The sequence below is a fragment of the Hemiscyllium ocellatum genome, chromosome 12, assembly GCF_020745735.1.
Source record: "Hemiscyllium ocellatum isolate sHemOce1 chromosome 12, sHemOce1.pat.X.cur, whole genome shotgun sequence".
Classification (NCBI taxonomy): Eukaryota; Metazoa; Chordata; class Chondrichthyes; order Orectolobiformes; family Hemiscylliidae; genus Hemiscyllium; species Hemiscyllium ocellatum.
The window spans coordinates 93,868,402-93,892,719 of NC_083412.1; the positions used below are offsets into that span (position 1 = coordinate 93,868,402).

The 24,318-nt window shown below is 41.7% G+C and overlaps 1 protein-coding gene across 2 annotated transcripts in view; it reads right to left on the reverse strand.

Annotated features, from left to right (window-relative positions):
- Positions 1-24,318, reverse strand: part of usp25 (ubiquitin specific peptidase 25) — a 201,810-nt gene that overhangs the window by 103,401 nt on the left and 74,091 nt on the right. For both annotated transcript variants that reach the window (XM_060833849.1, XM_060833848.1), the window contains exons 6-10: positions 18,597-18,683; positions 9,076-9,213; positions 7,526-7,602; positions 5,921-5,994; positions 3,970-4,127 (exon numbers count right to left, since the gene is read on the reverse strand). In XM_060833849.1, coding sequence (XP_060689832.1) covers positions 3,970-4,127; positions 5,921-5,994; positions 7,526-7,602; positions 9,076-9,213; positions 18,597-18,683 — 534 coding nt within the window. The remainder of the gene's footprint in view (positions 1-3,969; positions 4,128-5,920; positions 5,995-7,525; positions 7,603-9,075; positions 9,214-18,596; positions 18,684-24,318) is intronic.

Below are 24,318 nucleotides of genomic sequence, written 5' to 3' on the forward strand. Positions count from 1 at the left end.
TACAGACATGATAGACCAAGTGACCTCCTTCTGCACTGTAAGATTCTATTGTACACCTGAACTCTCACCTGCATTTTGAAATTCTGACTAGCCTTGCCATGCATTTCACAACACTGAAGGCCCATAGTCCTTGTACTAAATCTAACCAAACTGCAAACGATTATCAGGGCAATCCAACAGCCTGAGCAGATAACTTGATTAAACAAAATATGAGCAGACAACTTAGCACAGGAATAGGCTATTCAGTTGCTTGAACAACTCAATAAGGTTTTGGTTGCTCAGATGGTAGTTTCCACTGAAACTCCACTTTCCTGTCTACCCTAATAACTTTCTACTGGTGTTAGTCAAGAGTATAGCCACCTCTGCCTTAAAAATACTTAATGTGCCACTTCTACCTGGTGAGGAAAATTCCAGTGAATTCAAAACCAACACTTCCCCAGTCTTAAATGGGATGTGAGGGTCACTAACCAATGCTAGCATTTAGCAACAAAATCTAACTGCCCTTGAGAAGCTGGTGATGAGCTGCCTTAGAGTCACAGAGGTGTACAACACGGAAACAGACCCTTCAGTCCAACTCTTCCATGCCGACCAGATATCCCAACATAATCTAGTCCCATTTTCCAGCACTTGGCCCATATCCCTCCAAACCCTTCCACCACTTCCTCTGGCAGCTTATTCCATACATGCACCACCCTCTGTGTGAAAAAGTTGCCCCTTACGTCCCTTTTATATCTTACCCCTCTCACCCGAAACCTATGCCTTCTCGTTCTAGGCTCCCTCACCCCAGGGAAAAGATCTTGCCTATTTATCCTATCCATGCCCCTCATGATTTTATAAATCTCGATAAGGTCACCCCTCAGCCTCCGATGCTCCAGAGAAAACAGCCTCAGCCTATTCAACCTCTTCCAACAGCTCAAATCCTCCAACCCTGGCAACATCCTTGTAAATCTTTTCTGAATCCTTTCAAGTTTCACAACATCCTTCCAGTAGAACTACCTTCTGTAATCATTCTAGTCTTTACTACATAGGGACACACCAGTACGAGTTCCAGAATATTTGACCTAGTCATAATGATGGAACAGCAATATCGTTTCAAGTCAGTCGAGTGTATGCAAGTGGAACCTGCAGGTGATGGCATTCCTATTCATCTTTTACCTTTGTCTTTCCAGCTGGTGGAACTCATGGGTTTGAAAACTACTAACTAAGGAGTCTTGGTGAGTTACTGCACTGCATCTTGTAGATTTTATACTCTGCTGCGACCAAGTGTTGTTTTATTCTCCTACCTCTCATAAAGGTCAACATCTTTTCACATCCACCTGTCAAGTCCCCTCAAATCTCATATGTTTCAATAAGATCACTCTTTATTTTCTAATGTCCAATGGAAACAAGTTTAACCTGGCCAACTTTGCCAGTTAAGATTACCCCTCGACCCAGATATCAGTCAAGTGGACCTTCACTGAACTGCACGAAAGGCAATTATGCCCTCCCTTCAATAAGGAGATCCAAACTGTACACACTACTCTGGATGTGGTCTCACCAATATCTTGTGTAACTGTACTTTGATATTCCACTCCCCTTGCAATAAACCATAATGCTCCATTTGCATTCTTAATCACCTGCTGTGCCTCTGTGCTAACTTACTGTCATTCTTATGCTAGGGCACAATTCCACTGTATTGTAGAGTTCTGCAATTTCTCCTCAATTTAGGGTAAGAACTTTTTTCCCCCTTACATGAAAATAGATCTGAGACTGCAAGACCTTGATCTTATAGAAATGCGGAACAAGTTTTAAGGTTCCCATAGATTTCAAGAACTCCCATTATCTATTAATTAATGGTTCTTTTAAGAATCCAGATATTTCAAATGTTTCTAAGCTGTTCAACCTCTTGGCAACAGCTTACGGTCAGGTCACCTTCATTAAGTCACTCACATCATCAGTGGAATGCAACACTTTGTGACGAATTTAAAACCACGAAACCCCATCATTTCAGGTACAGAGTGTATGCCTTGAACAAAAGAAGAACTGCCTTAAAATTACTTTTTTTTTAACCGTTTAAGATTTCCAGCATTGTGTTTTGTCTTAATAGCATTAATATTATTCTTTCATGCAATATGGGAGCTGCAGGTCAGGCCAGCATTACTGCCCATTATTAGATACCATTGAGAAGGTGGTGCTGAGCTGTCTTCTTGAAACGTTGCACTCCATTTGGCTTAGGATACTTGCAATGCTGGCGGGGAGAGAATTCCAGGCTTTAGAATCAGAAACACTGAGAGAACAGTGGTATAATTCTAAGTCATGATGGTGAAGTGACTTGAAGGGTAACTTGCAGATGGTCATGTTCCTGTTTATATGCTGCCCTTGCCCTTCTAAGTGGTAGTCATCATGGGTTTGTGAAATGCTGTCTAAGGATCCTTGTTGGATGTTTGCAATGCATCACGCAGATGCTATACACTGTTGATTCTGAGGGTTGGATCTGGAAGAGTGAACGCTTGTGGATGCAAGCCAATCAAATGAAATGCTTTGTACTGGATACAGTCAAGTTTCTTGAGTGTTGTTGAAGCTGCACCCATCCAGCTAAGTGAAGGGTATTCCATCACATTCCTGATGTACCTTGCACATAGTGGACAGGCTTTGAGAATCAGGAGATGAGTCATTCACTACAGGATTCCTCATCTCCAACTTGTCTTTACATGGAGAGTGCAACTCTGTTTCTGGAGAATGGTATACTCCAATTTGTTGACAGCAGAGGATTCAGTGATGGTAATGCTATTGAAGGTCACAATGATAGCGAATTTCGCTTTTCGGAATGGTCATTTGTGGCATTTGTATTACAGGAGTATTACTTGCACTTCACAGCCCAAACCTATGAACACATGAACAATGAACAAGAATAGGCCACTCAGCTCTTTGAGCCTGCTCCACTATTCAATAAAATCAAGGTTGTTCATATGCTAACCTCAATTCTGCATTCATGTGCATTCCTGCTAACCTTTTATCCTCTTTGTAATCAAAAATCTATCTATCTGTGCCTTAAAATATTTCAAGATGCATCTACTGCATTTTGAGGAAGGGAATTCCAATGAAACTGCAAACCCTTATTTTTAAATTACAACCCCTACTTTTAGTTTATCCCAAAAGCTCTTGCTGCATTTGGTCCTAAGTATCTGAGGACTCAGGAATGGTGCTGAACATTGTGAACATCCAATTCTGACCTTATGGTGGAGGGAAAGTCATTGATGAAGCAATGATTATGACTGGGCCGACACCACATCCTGGAGGAACTCTTGCTGAGTTGTTCTGGAGCTGAGATGACTGACCTTCAACAGCCACAACCATCATTATGTATGCCAGTCATGGTCCCAACCAGCAGAGAGATTTCCTCCTAATACCCATTGATGTCAGTTTTGCTCTGTGATGCCATAACCAGTCAAATGTAGTCTTGACGTCAGGAACATCATTCTCACCTCACCTCTGGAACTCAGCTCTTTTGTGCATTTTTAAACTGAACCTGTAATGATGCACTGGTGCCCAGAGGTGATATCAGTGAGCAGGTTATTGCTTAGCAACTGCTGCTCGATAGCACTGTTGATGACACCTTCCTTACGACTAAAGGTGTGGAAAGGGGCTGGGTTTGGATTTCTTCCCTTTTGTGTACATGACATATCTGAGTAATTTTTCACATTGTCAGGTAGATGTCAGTGTTGAAGCAGCTTAGCAAGTTCTGCAACGTCTTCAATACTATTGCTAGAATGCTGTCAGAGCCTTTGCAGTATCTAATGCCCACTAGCCATTTTTCAGTATCATGAGGAGTGAACACAATTAGCTGAAGACTGTAATCCTTTGTTACAGCAATTCATGGCATCAATATTTATAGCAGGGCAAGATGACTTACATTAACCCAGCACTATACACTAAACATGCTAATGAATTAACTAGGGTACAATGAAGTACCCTTCTGTGACAACGCACCTCTTGTCCAGACTTTGCGGAATTGGTGGAGTTTTCTGCCTGCAACGACTCGATCTCGCCTTCAACCATTGCAGCCTCTAAGCACTCATGAAGATCCTTAAATCCATTCACCTGCAATGGGTACTGTCCAAACATCTCCGAATTCTCAAACTTTTTCCCTTATGAGAAAGTAGAAGTTAGTCTCATAGAGTAAGATTTAGGTCTCAGAAGTCAGTAAACATCCCCCCCGCACCAAACACACACATGCACACACATCCCATATGACAATCCAGAGAGCATAATTACAAGTACCTAGTATGGGTATTAGATAAATGCAGAATCACACTTAGCAGTAACGTCAAGAATGTTAACATTTCAACACTACCCAGTTCTCAATTTACGTGTGCTTCTTTGTAATCCGATTTTCTGTGCCTTTCCAACAAGGATCACGGAAAGAGATGTATTCTTCAACCCCACCAACAAATCCTTGATTGATAAGTGAAAAGGATGTTTTATATCAAACCTGAACTGAACGTGGCTTGGGAATGTTCGATGGGATGGGTAGAGGGAATTATACTCAGCATCTCACCCCATTCTATAGTTGACTTGACAATATTTGATTGGCACAGTGAAGAGGAAAGTTATTCTGTTTCTAACCACGCGTTGTACCTGCTCTGGGAGATGGGGACACTGATGAGGTGGGATCTTTAGTCCACATGTAACCTGTATAATACCTGCCCTAAAATATTCATGAGACAATTGAGATGGATTTTTAATCTAATTTTAATCTGTTATGTTCATGACAGCAGTGCTTGAGTGTTCAAAGTCCCACAAGACTCAACTAAACTTCCTCGCTTGGCTGAAAAAAAAATCAAAATGTAAGTGTCTGAAACAATAATTCAGATGAGTGGCCTGACTGTAATGCTTCCAAATTTGATGGCACAAAGATAAATGGAATATTGGTATATAAAAAGGAGGACAATAAGTCATGATAAGGATGCTATGAGGCTTCAAAGGTATAGATAGGCAACCACTTGATGAAGAAGCAGTGTTCCGAAAGCAAGTGCTTCCAAATAAATCTGTTGGTCTATCACCTGGTGTTGTGTGATTTTTAACTTTGTCCACCCCAGTCTAACACTGGCACCTCCAAATCATAGATCCAATAAAATTGTGGAAAAATTGTGGAAGGTGAAGTATAATTTAGGAATTATAAAGTTTTCCCATTCCTCTTACCAAAATGGATAAGTAGATTTTTTTTTAATTTAAACGTGCAAGACTGAAAAAAAGCTGGGTTTCTAAGAGATGCCAATGTTTTTGCCATAAGTCTCCATGTTAACAAGGAAGTTACAGAAAACAATGAGGTAGGTGAATGAAAACGTCAGCTTTCAATGCAAAGGAGCAGACAGTCAAGATATAGTGTTGTATTTATATCAGACTCTGGAGAGGTCCAATGTACAGTTTTACTCTCTTTATCTAAGCAAGGATACACTTGGCTTAGAAGGTATGTAGTAAGATTTACTGGGTTAATTTTGAGGAAAATGTTATCCTATTAAGGGTTTGCACAGAATGAACCTACATTCTCTGGAGATTATAAGAATAACAGATGGTCTTACTGTTACACTTTAAACTGTTAAGTGGAGTCAACAGCATGAGGGGTTGGAGAGTCCAGAACTAGAAGGCCCCAGGCTCAGGATAAGGGGTCAGCTATGTAAAACTGAGAATGTGAAGAAATTTCTTTGCTTGGGAGTCTTCAGAGGGCTATGAAAGCTCAGTCATGGAATACATTCAAGGCTATCGATATACTTTTGTACACTAAGGGAACATAGAAATGCTGCGGAAGATGGAATTGACGTCTCAGTCCACCCATGGTCTTACAGAATGGCACAGCGGGCTTGAGGAGCTGTACACATGATTCTAGCTCCTATTCACAGTCTTCGAGTTTTTTTCACAAGGTGGGCTTGATGTACATTACCTTCATGCATCCCCACAGCCAGGAACCGTCCATAGAAGAGCTCTACCATTGGGTTCTTTGGTTTTTCACCATCCCTGGCAAGAAAGTAACATTTCACTATCATACCAGCATGGCACTGGGGTAAGCAAGCACAGCAACATGCAGCAAGGGAGCCACCGTTCCACCCACCATGTCTGTCGCAGCTCTTTTATTGAGCTACCTGATGAGTTACATTTCACCCCCTCTTCATTCACAGCCCTACAAGTTACTCTTTTTCAATGAGTGTTTATTCAACTGAAAATTGCCGTAGAATCTGGTTCCAATATACTTTCTGGTAGCACAAAACACTTTCCAAATCATAACAATTTTTCTCTGAGTAAATAATTTCTCCTCTTCATTCTTTTGCCAATGATCCATTACCAGAGCCCACATTCCAGTTTCTGCATTCCATTCCATCCAATCCTGCCAAGTTATGAATGGACACAATGTGAAATAAAAGTTTTTGAAGAAATATTTTTGTTTTTTGCTTTGCTTTTTTTTCTAGATTGTTCCTGGAGAGCACCTTATGTCTGACCTCCATTCTGCTGTAAGTGCACTAAGATCCACTATATAACATAGAACCAAAACACCAACTTGGACCCATAGGTTAAATGTCCTATTCTTGTGCTGGAAATCCAACGCACTATAACTCAACATGAGACAAACATTGAGATCCCAATGCCTCATGTTCACTTGAAAAGCCTTATGTCTTATGGGAATTGCATAATTTTAGAGCAGGGTAGGGTGAAGAGGAGTTGGGTCAAGCTGGGAGGGGTAGTTAGAGGTTAGCATGTTAGAAGGGGTAGTTGGGTCAGGTTAGGGACTTGCCATATTGGTGTGGGTAGTTGCGACAGTGTCAGTGAATGGTGGGTCAGTTCTGGGGTTCCTGAGGAGTTAATTAGGATTTTTCAGTTTAACATTTCTTGGAAAACTCTTCAGCTAATTACCATTGAACTGTCCAAACTCTTCAACCCTAAGTCAGAGGTCAGGAAGAGTGGGGGAATTACTTATCAGATGTTCAAACTGTCCAGGCACCTCCCTTGGACATCAGTGGAGACTGGAAGATTTGGGCCAAAATTTTAATGACATTGGTTGGAGTGTGAAAAGAACTCTTCCTCAAGTAATACCTACTCTCCACCTGAGGGAGCAGACAGTCAGACGGTTATGATCTAATCAAAAGAAGGGTACCTCAGAAAATGCACCATTCCCTCAACACAGCCTAATTTTGATTTCAAGTCTCTGCAGTGAGTCTTGAACTCAATGCTTTGATAAATTGCAGGTTCATTGTTCCTTACAAGTGGAGTCACAGGTGCACTGAGTATAGGAGTTTGGTATGCCTGCCTTTACTAGTCAGTGCACTGAGTATAGGAGTTGTGAGGTCATGTTGTGGCTGTACAGGTCATTGCTAAAGCCACTTTTGAAATACCACATTCAATTCTGGTCTCCCTGCTATCGAAAGGATGTTGTGAAACTTGAAAGGGTTCCAAAACGATTTACAAGGATGTTGCCAGGTTTGGAGGGTTTGAGCTATAGGGAGATGCTGAACAGGCTGGGGCTGTCTTCCCCGTAAAATTATTCCAAGCTTACCTCTCTTCTTCAGTTTTCACTTGAAAGGCATCCTCTAACCAATCCAAAAGCTTATGTGTAAACTCACTCACATCTTGCTGTAGACAAGAACAGGGAAGGAAGGAACACTGAGTAAAAGACCAAACATCTGCATGATCTCTGGGAGGCACCTTTTTTCATTTAGCAAGATGCCTCACAGGAGCATAACCAAACAAAATTTGACATCAAACTAAATAAGGTGTTATCATGGCAGGTGACAGAAGCATAGTCAAAACGTTGATTTGAAGGAGTTTCTTAATGGGGGAAGACAAATGGATTGTTTAGGGGACAGAGTATCAGAGCTTAGGAACCCGGACCTAGAAGTTGGAAATGTTATAATCAATCTCCACATCCAAATCATTAATTCAACTTTACAGTGAAAAGCTGTGAACCTAACACTGACCGTTCTGGTACCAACACATCAGTGATCTGTTTCTCAATCTATACTAGTACAACATTCCCAATCTCATATTCTTGAAGTTTGTGTACTAACTCCCTGTGTGGGACCTTATCACAACTTCTGAAAATCCAAAAACACCACATCCACTATTGCTCTTGTATTTATGCTATAAGTAACATCTGCAAAGTCTTTATCAAACATTATCTTCCCTTCATAAATCCACATTGAATCTGTCCAATCATAATTTTCTTGGTAAACTGTCCTATCACATGCTTTGTGGTAGTCAGTAGAGAAAAAGTGATCTCTTCCCATAGGCAAACATCATACACTGATATTTAGTTCAACAGGTAAGAAATCATAAGCCAGATGAGTGCCAGTGGATTGCCAGCATGCAAATATTGCACATTAGTCACTGGCTATTGATTTATCTGAAGTTCTGCTGGAAGTCAAACAAAATTTGGAGGAAATGAAACAGCTCTGCCATCAGTCTTTCATTCTCCTCACAAGATCGGCTAAGAAATGCACAAAGGGAGGGGAAGGAATGAGGTCAGCTGTAGCAATTGTGCACCACTTATCCACAATCACTTACAGTTGGTATGGGAAATCAAAAAATGCCAACAGTGTGGTCGGGTTACATTCTCGTCGACTCCAGCATTTCCAGTAATCCCAACATGTAATTTCTTTTTTGCTCATTTTTTATTATTATTTTCCTTTGCCTAGAAATGGAGAATTCCTTCCTGGTACATATAACTTTGCTGGCTCTAGTCCCACTGGAAATGCCTCTTCCTTTTGGACTTCAGCCAAGAGGTAACTCTATGCATGAACGACACAAGTATTGGTTGTTTATTAAAAAAATGCTCAATTGGGCTCTGATCAATTTTTTGCAGAAGTCTGTGGAAAGCAATCAGGAGTGGCTCTTCAAGCTGACCTCTGTAAATAATGAGACCAATTGCAGTGCTCGGTCTGTGAGCTTAATGGAGCACATTGTAGGGACCTAATCTGAATGGCTGAGTTGCAGCCTGTTATGATCAACTGAACTATCAATTCTAACAGCACGATGCAAACGTGGTATAAATTTATTGCACATTTTAATAATTTGCAAATGTCTCGTGCATTGCTACCCAAATCTTACCTGCTGCAAGTCATTCGATTTGAAAGTATCCTTTAATATTTCCACAGCTCTTGAGGGATCCACATATTTCCGTTTGGAGCTAACCATTAAAGCAAACAGCTGTCTTAATTCACGCATAAAAGGAAGATTCCGTCGCTCCTGCAAATATTGGAGGAAAAACGAACTCAGACAATGCCAAAAACAGCTTGTTCATTAATGAAGACGATCCAAAGAGGTGGGGAAGGGGGACACAGTATGAGACACATTCTGCCCACCACACATTTAATACAGAGGAGACCGCATAAAGAAAACTACACAATCTAGATAAGGAAATCAATTTGCAAGTGGATGGTGTCCTTTGAACAATGCTGAGTTCTATCATAGTTTTCTGAAATGATCATTCTTAAAAACAGCACAAAGAGTCATTGCATAGAGGCCATGTGAAGTCCAATCCCTTGGATAAGGTACTGAGAAACTGATGGGCTCTAGGAAACATAGGACATCTACTGCCCAGGTGGACAAATATTGCAGAAGCTTGCAAACATCTCCAGCTCTAAGCCACATCCTGAATTAGACGTGTATCTGCTGCTTCTTCACTATCGCTGGATCAAAACCTTTAAACTGCTAAATTAAGCCTGTGCATTGAGTGCACCATAATGACTGAAGCAGATCTAAAAGCAGCTCAGCACCTCTTCTCAGGAGCAACAAATCGTGCCTTGCTAACATGCCTGAGCACAAGTGAAAGTATAAACCAGTGAGCTGGTAACTTCAGACATAAACCAGTGAGCCTGTACCTTCGGACATAAACCAGTGAGCCTGTACCTTCACATGTAAACCAGTGAGCCTGTACCTTCGGACATAAACCAGTGAGCCTGTAACTTCACATGTAAACCAGTGAGCCTGTAACTTCAGACATAAACCAGTGAGCCTGTACCTTCACATGTAAACCAGTGAGCTTGTAACTTCAGACATAAGAAGCAATTTTCCTCCAAAAGAATAGGGAAGAGGGGCTAGAATGAAATTTAAATCATTTTTTGATTTGAACAACTGATTGTTTTAATCTCTATGTAGAAAGCGATACCCTCTATTCTGCACCAGAAAGCCAGATGGCAAAGGATAGAACTGGAGCCAGTATTTACACACCTTCATAAATATTTATTTTCAGAAAGATACTATGAATATGTCTCCTAACCCATCGACCACAGTTTCAGTTCACAGTGGCTCTTATGAGTCCTCAGTTAATGCCTGCATTTATTCAAATACCATTTATAGAGGAAGGGTTCCTTTTAAAACACACACAGCCTTAGTAAGTTTCATGTCACTCCAAAATTCTCTTAGGATTTGAGAGTCTCCAGTCTGACCATGCTTACTGTAAAGACCAGCTACAATATTTGATACAGCAGTTAACTCCTGGCTAGTTATCTGCTCTCAGTTACCAAGTAACAGCTGAGTAATTGGTAGGATATGTGCATAAATGCCGTTAAAATAAACTTAATATAGCTACAACATTACATAAATGTATCTGCAAGCATAGATTCAATAGAGTTACCACAGGTGAACCGTGCCCAATGGTGACATTAAAATGTTATAGTGGAGTTTGAGAAAAGGAAAGCGATAAAGAATCTTGATCAAATTTACTAAGATGGCAATTTTAACTGCATAGAATATAAAAGAGAAAACAAATTGAGGCACTTATTTTTATTTTAAATTTTCATTCTATCTCCTCTGAAGCTTACAGTCAGACACAGCAAGGCATTCAAAGTTACACTGGTATATAAACTCCCAGTCTACTACCTACTATCAAGGCTGCAAAAGGAACTGTGCTGTATTTTCAGGTTAGGTGTTTTTTGGCTTCGAAGAAAACATGCAGGTGCTAGGATTCCATGTGACAGATTTCTTTGCACTTCCAAGCAGTAGAAATTGCAGATTTGCAAGGTGTTGTTGAAGAAGCCCTTGGCGAATAGCCACAGTGCATCTTGTAAATTGCACACACTGCAGCCACATTAATCAAATTGACTTTTTTACTTGGGTAGCCATGTACCTAATTTTACAGACCAGTCCAGGACAGGCCCACTCGAAATATTTAAGGTGGTAGCCTAGACCTTATTTTCTTATTTTAAAGTTAGACTGTGAAGTGCATGTTCCAGATGTGATGCAGCTGGTCAAACTACTCGACGTTAAGCAGAACACAATTTATTTAAATGCTTTTGTCAATATGCAAACAAAAGAAAGAGGAATTTAGAACTACTATAGGAAAGCTTAACCAAATAATAGAAACAGTACCTATGACTAATTAACTGCCCCTATACAGTAATATCCCATAAATACAGCCCTTGGCAAAAGGTAAATTCAGACACAGATTCTTACATGCAGTTCTCTACTTCAGGAGGAAACAACTTCAAGAAAGATTTCAGAGAAAGTGGCAGCTAGGAATCATTTATTGAAGGTTCCAACCCTTCTGAGACCCTAAACAGCTTCTGACTGCTGCAGCTAAAAAAACTAGAAAGCCTAGTCTGAGAGAGGTGGCCATTTCCCTTCCATTGTTCTACAGATTTTTAAAAATCCAAAAGCCTCCTCAGTTACTTATTTAAGCCATTTTCATTAACTAACCCAGCACCTCTGTCTTTATAATGTCTCTTCAAAAAAAACCTAGGACAAAATAACCTTTAAAACTGACAGCATTGTCTCACTATCGAACTGAGACTGGCAAATTTAAGTACACCTCCATTCTATTATAAAGACATAACAACTTTCTGCCCTTCTCGATACATTTTCTATTGTCCAAATGTCCAAAATAGCTAGTAATTTGGCAAAACTTTGCATTTCTCATTAAACAGCAAAGATAAATCACTGGAAGAGACTGTGTGGCACTGTAAGAGTTATCATCTGATCTGAACTTGAAATAAATGTTGGATCAATTGAGTGTAGCTGGCCTGCAATCTTCTCTGTCCTATATTTAAGCCGAAGACACCCTGGTACAGGAAGAATCCCATTCAGCGAGTTATTTATTGAATCCTTAATGTGGGCAGCACGGTGGCACAGTGGTTAGCACTGCTTCCTCACAGCGCCAGAGACCCAGGTTCAATTCCCTCCTCAGGCAACTCTCTGTGTGGAGTTTGTACATTCTCTCCATGTCTGCGTGGGTTTCCTCTGGGTGCTCTGGTTTCCTCCCACAATCCAAAAATGTGCAGGTCAGGTGAATTGGTGAGGCTAAATTGCCTGCAGTGTTAGGTGAGGGGCAAATGTAGGGGAATGGGTCTGAGTGATTTGCGTTTTGGCGGGTCGGTGTGGACTTGTTGGGCCGAAAGGGCCTGTTTCCACACTGTAAGTAACCTAACGTAAGTAATCTAATCTTAATGAGAACAGAGGAGAGGAAAAAAAAATCAAACAGCAAGTCGGATCTGTGCCATCTGCAAAAATGCTTATTCAAAGCCTAGGTGTTCATACAGGTAAAAATAAACAAAAATGAATCATTGTCCTTTAATAATTTCAAAAATTTTGTCCTGTGCTTACATGAGCCTCCAACAAGGCTCATCAATTTCCGTTACCAATTTCAATCAAGGATAAAGAAGGAATCACACCTCAAGTTACACCCTTTGATATTGTGCCAATCCCCTTCCATTGTAGGTCACTTAATATAAAATTTCAAAATTGAATCCAATATCAATGGTGGATCTGTGAGCATCATCCCAATTTCCTGAAGCTCATGCCTTTCAGATACAGCCTGAACTCAGGTGTAGCAAGAATGTTCGGTGTTGGTTACATGAGCACCATTTTTATCCTTTACCCAATCATGAAAACAAAGAATCAATAATCTGCTAGATTTACTGCTACTTTGTGAGCACTCCAAGACCACCTCTGCACAGTGGGTTTCTAATAAAAGAAAGGACCAGGTGATGCCAACTAGAGACCTGGGCGTTTCTAACAAGAATTGGTGAGATTGGCGGTCAAATGGGGATGTATGTAAAGAACAGGCTAATTTAAGTCATGAGCGGCTCTATTTCATTTTTACAAAGTTCTGGGACAAAGTCCTTTGTGAGGACTGCAGAAATAAAATCATCTGCCCAAAGACACGCAGGATGTAAGGAACTTTACCTTACATCTCACATTCTGCATCTCTCCCAACACCTAACTTGGGAGACTTTAATGCCAGGAAGGGCAAGTGTTCTGTTGCTAGCTCTGAAAACTGTAAGTTTCAAGAGTGAAAAATTAGCAAGTCTGATACAAAAACATATAAATAAAGATGTGTACAGAAAAAGAGACAATTGTTCAAACATAAAATAAACATAAAATTCACCAAAGGTTAACCTTATATCCCAAGTTCCACAAATAGTAAGTTACATCATTTAGTAGCAGAAATTGAGGACTGCAGATGCTGGAGAGTCAGTTGATAAAGTGTGGCGGTGGAAAAAGCACAGCAGGTTAGGCAGCATCTGAGGAGCAAGAGAGTCAACATTTCGGGAAGGACCTTTCTTCAGGACATCATGAAGAAGGGTTATGCCCAGAAAATTGATTCTCTTGCTCTTCAGATGCTGCCTGACTTGCTGTGCTTTTTCCAGTGTCACCATACATCATTTAATGACCAGCATGGGGTTTTATAGTGCAGGTTGGGAGAGAATGATCGATTGAGGTGAAGCCATTCCTGATGAAGGGCTTATGCTCGAAACGTCGAATTCTCTATTCCTGAGATGCTGCCTGGCCTGCTGTGCTTTGACCAGCAACACATTTGCAGCTGTGATCTCCAGCATCTGCAGACCTCATTTTTTACTCGATTGAGGTGAAGGTCAGAAATGTATTTTAGATATTGTGTGCATGGGGAAGGACAGTCTGACACACAAAATATTTACAGTTTCCATCTATGGAGAAACTGTTGTCAGAAGTGGTCAGATAGGAAGTCTGAGAAACAAATCCTGCCCATTAAAAATTTATGTATTGCATCTTCAGTGGAACTCAAATTGTAAAATGGATTAATATACTGCAAACTCGCAAATGAGGTAGGGGTCTCACAGCTCCTCAAAAAACAAATTACATTCATGTGAAAAGGAAACTAATTTTACTGCAAGCAAAGGAAGCAAATAAATTTCTCCACGAGCCAGAAGCAGGCTGAAGGAGCTGAAACAAACACTATTTCCACCTGAGCAAGTCACCATTCGCTGCAGCTTGTCAGCATGGATCAACATGACAATCAGGAATCACTTTCTCCTGCTGAAAGGAAATACTTTTCTCTTTGTATAATTCTGCTTCAATCCAATAATGCTGCTTGCATTTGAAATGTCGAAGAGGGAAGGCTGGAACAAACACAATTAGAAGCAACTTTCCTCTGCATAACGAAATTCACTATAGTACTTGATTTATCAAGGGAGAACACAGTTCAGTTGTAACAAGGTCTGTCCTTGCATCTCAACATCTGAGTCATATTAGTTTTTCTTTGACGAGCTACTGTGCAAAAAGACATGGAAGCTAGGATACTAGGGGAAATAAATATTGACACCTTGAAAACAGCCCACATTACAAATGGAGGTCTTAAAAAGCATAAAGTTAAATAAATCTTTGGGACCTGATGAAGTGTATCCCAGGATTTCATGTGAAGTTAGAGAAGAAATTGAAGAGCCCCTAAGCAGTGATATTTGTATTGCTTACAGCCACTGGTAAGATGCAGGGAGACGGGAAGAAGCTAATGTTGTGCCATTATTTGAGAAAGGCTGCACTGAAGTCAGTGGTGGGCAATTCTGAAAGTCAGGATTTAAATGCATTGGAGAGGCAAGGGTTAATTCGAGATAGTTTTTGAGGGTGTGACCAAGACGATGGATGACAGCAGAGCGGTAGACTTGGTCCATGTAGACTTTAGCAAGACCATTGACAAGGTTCCTGGAGTAGACTGGTTAGTAAAGTTAGATCAAATGGGATTCAGGGAGAATTTGCTACATGGATACCAAATTGGCTGGAGAGTAGGAGACAAGAGCGTGGCAGTGGAAGGTTGTTTTTTGGACTGAAGATCTATGACTAGTAGTGTTCCCTAGAGATTGGTGTTGGGTCCACTGCTATTTGTTGTTTATATGAACAATTTGGAAGACAAAAAAGGAAACATGGTTATTAAGTTTGTGGATGACACCAAAATTAGTGACATGGAATAGAGTGAAGGTTACCAAAAAGTATAACAGGATCTCGATCAACTGGATCGATATGTCAAGGAATATCGATGGAGTTTATTTTGAATGAATGTAAGGTGTTGCATTTTGATCAGATGAACAAAGGCAGTACTTACACAGTTAATGGCAGGGCCCTGGGAATTTGTCAAACAGAGAGAGGCCTAGGGATTCAGGTATATAGTTCCTTGAAAGTCGTATCACAGGTAGACAGGGTGGGAGAAGAGGCTTTTGGCACACTTGCCTTCATTGCTCAGACCGCTGAGTATAGGAGTTGGGATTTCATAGGGCAGCTATACAAATGTTAGTACACATTTGGAATACCAAGTTCAGTTCTCTGCACCTTGTTATAGGAAGAATGTTATTAAATTGGTGAGAGCGGAGAGAAGATTTACAAGTATGTTACTGGGACTGGAGGGTTTGAGGTTTAAGCAGAGACTGGATAGGCTGGGAGTTTTTCATTGGAGCATATAAGGTTGAGGGGTGACCTTCTCAAGATTTATAAACTCATGAGGGCCATAGATGAGGTTAGAGTAGAGATGTTCAAACCTCGAGCGCACAATTTTCAGGTGAGAGGGGAACAACTTAAAAAGGATCTGAAGGGCAACTTTTTTCACACAGAAACTGGTTGGTATATGGAATAAACTGCCTGAGCAAGTAGTAGATGCAGATACAGTTATAACATAAAAAATGCATTTGTTCATGTACATGATTAGGAAAGGTTTAAAGGGATATGAGCCAAATGCAGGCAAATGGGATTAGTTTAGTTTGGGAAATCTAGTCGGCATAGACAAGTTGGACCAAGGAGTCTGTTTCAGTGTTGCAAGATTCTATGACTCTGGATTAGTGGTGCTGGAAGAGCACAGTGGGCGGCATGGTGGCACAGTGGTTAGCACTGCTGCCTCACAGCGCCTGAGACCTCGGTTCAATTCCCGACTCAGGCGACTGACTGTGTGGAGTTTGCACGTTCTCCCCGTGTCTGCGTGGGTTTCCTCCGGGTGCTCCGGTTTCCTCCCACAGTCCAAAGATGTGCGGGTCAGGTGAATTGGCCATGCTAAATTGCCCGTAGTGTTAGGTAAGGGGTAAATGTAGGGGTATGGTTGGGTTTCGCTTCGGCGGGTCGGTGTGGACTTGTTGGGCCGAAGGGCCTGTTTCCACACTGTAAGTAATCTAAGCACAGCAGTTCAGGCAGTATCCGAGGAGCAGTAAAATCAACGTTTCGGGCAAAAGCCCATCATCAGGAATAAAGGCAGAGAGCCTGAAGGGTAAAGAGGTAAGTTAGAGGAGGGTGGGGGTGGGGAGAAAGTAGCATAGAGTACAATAGGTGAGTGGGGGAGGGGGTGAAGGTGATAGGTCAAGGAGGAGGGTGGAGTGGACAGGTGGAAAAGAAGATAGGCTGGTAGGACAAGTCATGGGGACTGTGCTGAGCTGGAAGTTTGGAACTAGGGTGAGGTGGCAAAGGGGAAATGAGGTAACTGTTGAAGTCCACATTGATGCCCTGGGGTTGAAGTGTTCCGAGGTGGAAGATGAGGCGTTCTTCCTCCAGGCGTCTGGTGGTGAGGGAGCAGTGGTGAAGGAGGCCCAGGACCTCCAAGTCCTCGGCAGAGTAGGAGGGGGAGTTGAAATGTTGGGCCACAAGACGATGTGGTTGATTGGTGCGGGTGTCCCGGAGATGTTCCCTAAAGCACTCTGCTAGGAGGCGCCCAGTCTCCCCAATGTAGAGGAGACCGCATCGGAAACAACGGATACAATGAATGATATTGGTGGATATGCAGGCAAAACTTTGATGGATGTGGAAGGCTCCTTTAGGGCCTTGGATGAAGGTGAGGAAGGATGTGTGTGTGCAGGTTTTGCAATTCCTGCGGTGGCAGGGGAAGGTGCCAGAATGGCAGGGTGGGTTGTAGGGTGGCGTGGACCTGACCAGGTAGTCACGGAGGGAACAGTCTTTGTGGAAGGTGGAAAGGGGTGGTGAGGGAAATATATCTCTGGTGGTGGGGTCTTTTTGGAGGTGGCGGAAATGTTGGCGGATGATTTGGTTTATGCGAAGGTTGGTCGGGTGGAAGGTGAGCACCAGGGGCGTTCTGTCCTTGTTACAGTTGGAGGGGTGGGGTCTGAGGACGGAGGTGCAGGATGTGGATGAGACGTGGAGGTCCTGGGCCTCCTTCACCGCCACTCCCTCACCACCAGACGCCTGGAGGAAGAACGCTTCATCTTCCGCCTCGGAACACTTCAACCCCAGGGCATTAATGTGGACTTCAACAGTTACCTCATTTCCCCTTCCCCCACCTCACCCTAGTTCCAAACTTCCAGCTCAGCACTGTCCCCATGACTTGTCCTACCTGCCTATCTTCTTTTCCACCTATCCACTCCACCCTCCTCCTTGACCTATCACCTTCATCCCCTCCCCCACTCACCTATTGTACTCTATGCTATTTTCTCCCCACCCCCATCCTCCTCTAGCTTATCTCTTCACCCTTCAGGCTCTCTGCCTTTATTCCCGATGAAGGGCTTTTGCCCGAACCGTCGATTTTACTGCTCCTCGGATGCTGCCAGAACTGCTGCGTTCTTCCAGCACCACCAGTCCAGAATCTGGTTTCCAGTATCTGCGGTCATTGTTTTTACCTAAATTCTATGACTCAATGAGTACATGTCGAGTTAATGGAATTGTGCTGGAGGAATTAATCATCACCTTCACAACACTTTATGGGCGGCACGGTGGCACAGTGGTTAGCACTGCTGCCTCACAGCGCCTGAGATCCGGGTTCAATTCCCGACTCAGGCGACTGACTGTGTGGAGTTTGCACGTTCTCCCCGTGTCAGCGTGGGTTTCCTCCGGGTGCTCCGGTTTCCTCCCACAGTCCAAAGATGTGCAGGTCAGGTGAATTGGCCATGCTAAATTGCCCATAGTGTTAGGTAAGGGGTAAATGTAGGGGTATGGGTGGGTTTCGCTTCGGCGGGTCGGTGTGGACTTGTTGGGCCGAAGGGCCTGTTTCCACACTGTAAGTCTAATCTAAAAAAAAACACTATTTCTGGCAATACAGGTGAAACATCATTGGATTATTCCAAAGTTCCTTTTATAAATCTTCATTTCTTAGTTCAGGAGATGAGGAGGAAATTGGCTATTTGACTGATCAGAGAAAGTGAGGATGGATAGGCAAGAATCATGGAAAGGATAACACAAAAAGTTTGTTAACTTGCCACACAGAAAGGTAGGGGGTAAGATTGGAGATAGAATGGTGATAATGATGCTTCCATGAATTGATTCATTTGAAACTGGTAACACTGAACGCCTGCCTAGGATGAAATTAATTCACTTCGGATCAAAGTGGTGAGATGAATGCCTGTTTTGTCCAGCATCTCATATCAGCTGCAAACAGAGTCACAGAATTCACGCACCTTTTGATTTTGAGGTACATCCTGAGGATCAGATGGCGGGACATAGTTCAGGACAAGTCTCCGAAACTCAAGCAGATTAAAGAGGGACTAAAAGGGACGAGAAGACAAAAAGGTACATTAACTGCTGCCAGTTTACAAGTCATATAAAAACAACTCTACGCACACAAAGAAATGAACTTATCAGGAGATAAAAGAAAACAAAAAGAGATAAAATGAGTAAAAAGAGAAAGATGCAAATGAGAAAACACAATAAACTTGCATTTCTATACTAAGTTTCACAACTTCAATATGTCCCAAATCGCTCTTTAGAAAATGAAGTACTTTTGAAGTGTACTCACTAGTTTTCCCTTGCAGCAGCTGAAAGAAAACCACGCATACCCCATAATTGTCCACATGCACACCACATAATCATTCACAAAACAACTATAGTTCAAGAAACATGATGCCAAAAAGAAAAGCAAGAGTATCCGAAGAAAGGAAGATCATGTCAGTAATTGCTCCAGGAATGTTCTTTGCCTAAATAGAAAATGTGTTAAGGGATATCTCAAAGGATTAAATTTAAAAGCTGTTAGTGATTGTATTGCATTTCTTAAAAATAAATACAGGAAAAAATTGTTTTTAATATTATTTCATTTACCTTTCTTTTCAAAGCACAGCAGGTTAGGCAGCATCTCAGGAATAGAGATGCTGCCTAACCTGCTGTGCTTTGACCAGCAACACATTTGCAGCTGTGATCTCCAGCATCTGCAGACCTCATTTTTTACTCCTTTCTTTTCAAGACTAATATTCCCATTTTAAAATTAATATGTTATTGGAGAAACAACATGAATGCAGTTGTATCACCATGTTAGCATTGCACTCCTAGACTCTTTTGGTCAGATATTATGATTAGCTTCCCTACAGTGTGGAATCAGGCCCTTCGGCCCAACATGTCCACACCGAAGAGTAACCCACTCAGACCCATTTCCCTATGACTAAAGCACTAACATTACGTTAGTAATAACATAAATGGGCAATTTAGTATGGCCAAGCCACTTGACCTGCACATCTTTGGACGGTGGAGGAAACCGGAGCACCCGGAGGAGTGCAGACACGGGGAGAATGTGCAAACTCCACACAGACAGTCACCCAAGGCTGGGATCGAACCCGGATCCCTGGAGCTGTGAGGCTGTAGAGCTAACCACTGAGCCACCATGCCACCCTTGGTGCTCATCGTGTCGCCAGACGGCTGGACTGAACAAAACAGTCCAAAGCTCCCTACATGGTGCACTCTGTCAAATGAAGTCATTGACGTGTACTTGAGATTTGTTTGTACAATTGTTTTGAAATGTTTACATTTATACATTTTGCTACTTTAGCAGCTAAAATAGCTGCAATTGTAAAATAATAGAAATGTACACTTCGAATAGCTAATAAACCAACTTTGAAAATATGCTGCACAACTTTTGTTAAATGGATGCTCTTATTTTAAACAAATTGCTCAGATTGCACAGATGTCTATTGGGGAGATAGTCAAGGTGTGATCAAGTCACTAGACTAATAATCCAGAACCCATGCTAATGTTCTCAGAATATAGATTCAATCCTATCATTGCAGATGGTGAAATTTTGACAGAGTAAGCTTGAGAGGTTTAATTGTTTGTGCTGATGCACCCAGTTCTTACGCTCCTATATTCTTATGCACAGACAACAACAAAATGGATTCAAGTTGTCAGTCACTAACGTCAGGCAGAAATTGCAACAGCCAATTTGCACACAGTGTTAGAGACAAAGAAGACTACAGATGCTGGAATCCAAATTAGACAGGCAGGAGGCTGGAAGAACACAGCAAGCCTGGCAGCATCAGGTGGTGGAGAAGTTCATATTTCGGGTGTAACCCTTCTTCAGTCCTTTCTAATTCGCACACAGCAACATCCCACAAACAGCAATGAGATAAATGACCAAATAATATCTTAACGAGGTTGCTTGATGGGTAAACATTGCCCAGAACATTATCTCCCGGTCTTTTTGAAATATGGTCTTACATGATAAACAAGACCTCTATTGTAATGCTTAATTATATATTTAATATTACAGCATTGCTCAGTACTGCATTGGGGATGTCATGTTGGATTATGTGCTCCAGTCTTTATGATGTGCCTTCGACATGAGAGTACGACCACTGAATCATGGCTGATCGGGCTAAACATCAAAAATGACACACCCCAACTTTCTTGATTCTCTATTTTGAAGGCTTCCACTCTTTGCTATAGATAACTTCATCAGAATCAGGAGACTTTAACTATCTGGTGTCTATTCATATGAGGTTCCCAAGTTATTTGACCATCCAGGTTGTCACAACTGAACATGAATGTGCCCTCAGTCCGAAATCCATATGGGTTTTAGGCTAGATGGGGAACCTTGGGAAAGTACTCCTGATGTTGGAGCTTACCACAATGAACCAGTTTCATTGCACAGACTGGGGTCAGAATCCTTGGAATGCAGACAATGAAGAGGTGATTTGGTCAAAGCTTTCAGGATATTAAGAGGAATAGATTAGGTTGATAAAAAGAAAATACTTTCAGGAATGAAATTCAGAACCACTTCAGCATACAACAGGATGACAGATGTTCAGAAGTTCTTTCACAGATGGGATAGAAAAACAACTGCTGTATTTAAAGCGGACAATGATACAGCTAAAAGCACTGAAAGACATGATGCAAAGGCCAATATATGAGGTATGCTGAGAATCAGCCATGATCTCACTGAATGGTGGGCAGGCTTAAAGACAAAGTGGTCTCTTCCTGTTCCTTCCTTCTTAATGGTGATAACTATGAGGAGCAGTGGCAGGTTGAAAAAAATATTCTCTTCCAGTTCATTTGCCTTGAATAGCCCAGATAGAAATGTTCTGCAATGAAACATTGAGAAATGCCTCCTTCAGTTCTGCTGCAAAAGTTTAATAAAGGTTTTCAAAATTACAAGGCACTATCAGTGAAAACAAGCAGGTGCATACTTAGGATTATCAGACGAAGAATGACAACTGAAGTAACAAGAAGTCTGTTTCCTCCCCCACGAGCGGTTATTCAAGCACAGGAATATCTTTCCAAAATGATCCGGCAGCATTGGCTACTGAGAACACGATGCACCTACACAAATCTGACAGACAACTTTGCAGACACAAGAAGGAAAAGGCAATCTAATCTGCAACAGTGCATGACCTTATCAGCCTAACAGCCTTTGCTCATATTTCAACATTCATGAAGCTTCAAAGATATGACCTTTGCTATAAAACCATGTTCTGTACATAAAAGAGTTGCAGTAATGTTGGACTCTTTGGTTTTCTGCTTCAGGATTTATAGAACAATTGTACATTTGTAAAAATCCGTGTCTAGACTCTCAAATTGGATAGGTTTAGGTGAAATAAAGTCAAACTGTGGCCAATTACTGGGAGAACTCTAATTTCAAAGTCTGAAGTCCCTAACCAGAGATTTAAGTACATAATGTTAGTTAATACTCCAGTGGGAGTATTGTTGGAGGGGTCATCTTTCAGGTAAGACGTTAAGCCATCTGCTCTCTCAGGTGAAGATCCCCCAATACTATCCAGAGAACAGTAGGGACTTCTCTCACATGTCCTTATCCCTAAACCAACTATCAAAAAGCTCACAATATAAACTACTACCTCATTCTGTTTGTCGGAGCTTAATGTGCACAAATTGCTTGCTGTGTTTCCTACATTACAATAGCGACTCTGCTACAAAAGTACCATGCTGGCTGTAAACTGCTGTGCAACTTTCGGAGTTGCTATATAAATGCAAAAGATGTTCTTCAGTAAGCTCAGGAAAAACAAAATCACCTGTGCTACAAAGAATGTTCTTTGTCAAGGTTAATTAGCACAGCAGACACTAGAATCACAGTTTGAAGATTCTTGGGTACAAATGTAAAATTGCACTCAAAATGTTTGGGCAATTCTTCAAGTGAGCACCTTCAAAAAAAGAGAAGAACGTTTTAGCATGGGGCAATGGAATATTCCACGTAAGGTGCAGCCCAGCTGTACACGGTGCACCACAACAGCATGGTGCCATCAGAACACAGGGTGGATGTGTGATTCATGATGCCTGAAACTTCAAGCTTTTGGTCTTGGCTGCATTCTGGTAGGAGATGTTAGCACTTACAGCGACACCTTTCAATGCCAATTCAATCTAACAACATTTTTTTTAATCTGAGCAGATTCAGTGCACAGTTGTCACTCCCACAGAGAATCAATCGGGTGAGTGGTAAATGGCAAAGGAAGAAGAACTTGAGGTGAAAATTATTTTCCACATGGCAAGTAAGCATTCTTAGAAGTAATTCATAGGGCATTTCTGTCCATAACACCTGACTTATGAGGGTTCCAAATAAGCATGTGAAAGTCAGTGGAAGCCCTATGAAGTCATTAATCCTAAATAACTTTTTGCCAAGTTGTAACTGGATCTCAAGCAGTGGGATGGTGATGATCACTTGTTTACACCTACTCTGAACGGCAGGTGATTGCAAATCATGGACACTTTTATAAACATATTATATAAAGTGCAGTTGACATCCAAGTGCACAAGGTTCTTTCTTCACTGTCATTCATGCTCCACATCAATAATTATCCTCCATGTTTTTCTCCCCATGCCCACCCCTGTCCATGGGGGTCAACTTTCCCCACCATAATGTGCGCACTGCCTCCGTCCCCCAACATCACATCAATCCACTCTGGCACCCACTCTGTGCACCCAACACACCCAAGTTTTGACTCTCACGCCCCTCCCTCCAAGTCAATGTCATATTTACCCAGAAAATGCTTAGCCATCCATGTTCAATTCTCAGGGAGAAAGTGAGGACTACAGACGCTGGAGATCAGAGTTGAGAGTGCGGTACTAGAAAAGCACAGCGAGTCAGGCAGCATTCGAGAAACAGGAGAGTCGACGTTTTGTGCATAAGCTCTTCATCAGAAATGATGCAGATTCTCTGCAGCTCAATTCTACATGACCACCATCAACACACTCAGCAGCCCTCCACAACTCAGCTCCTTTCTCCTCCCCTGCATGGTTAATACACAGGACTAAACAAAATTCAATTTGGTTGCAAATAGCCTCACTACTGATTGTCTAGACCCATGTATAAAGAACAATTCATTCGGTCAAAGTAGCTAGACAATGAGCAGAGGCAATTATACACAAGCATAGGTCAGTGAATCAAGGATTATGGGAAAAGGTAAGGAAGTGGAGTTGAGCATTATCAGATCAGGCATGATCTCACTGAATAGTGGAGATGTATGGGCTGAATAGCCTAGTTTGCTTATACGCCATAAGACTTGTAATCTTATGGTGTAGCTGGGGGTCAGGAACAAATCACCCAAAGAAAAAGATTACATTCTCACATTGTCAATGCTATCCAACATAATGATTGAACTGGTCACAGTCAGTATTCTAACATCTAAAAGACCAGGAACAAAATAAGTTCAATATTTTGGTTGTTCCAAAACAAAATCACTTTCTGATCACAATGTCAACCCAGTAGGTTGCATCGCCCTCCAATTGTAATTCCTTAAAGCTCCTTGCTGCACCCAGAGTCATCTGGAATACATGGACCTTCTCCCTTCTGCAAGAATGGGGACTCCACTATCCCTGGTTTACCTCCTCAAAAAGTTATCCTTCGACTAAAATGCTTCACTTTTTCAGAGCTGGCATTTTCTTCTGTCATTTCTGTTGTGTGGGTAT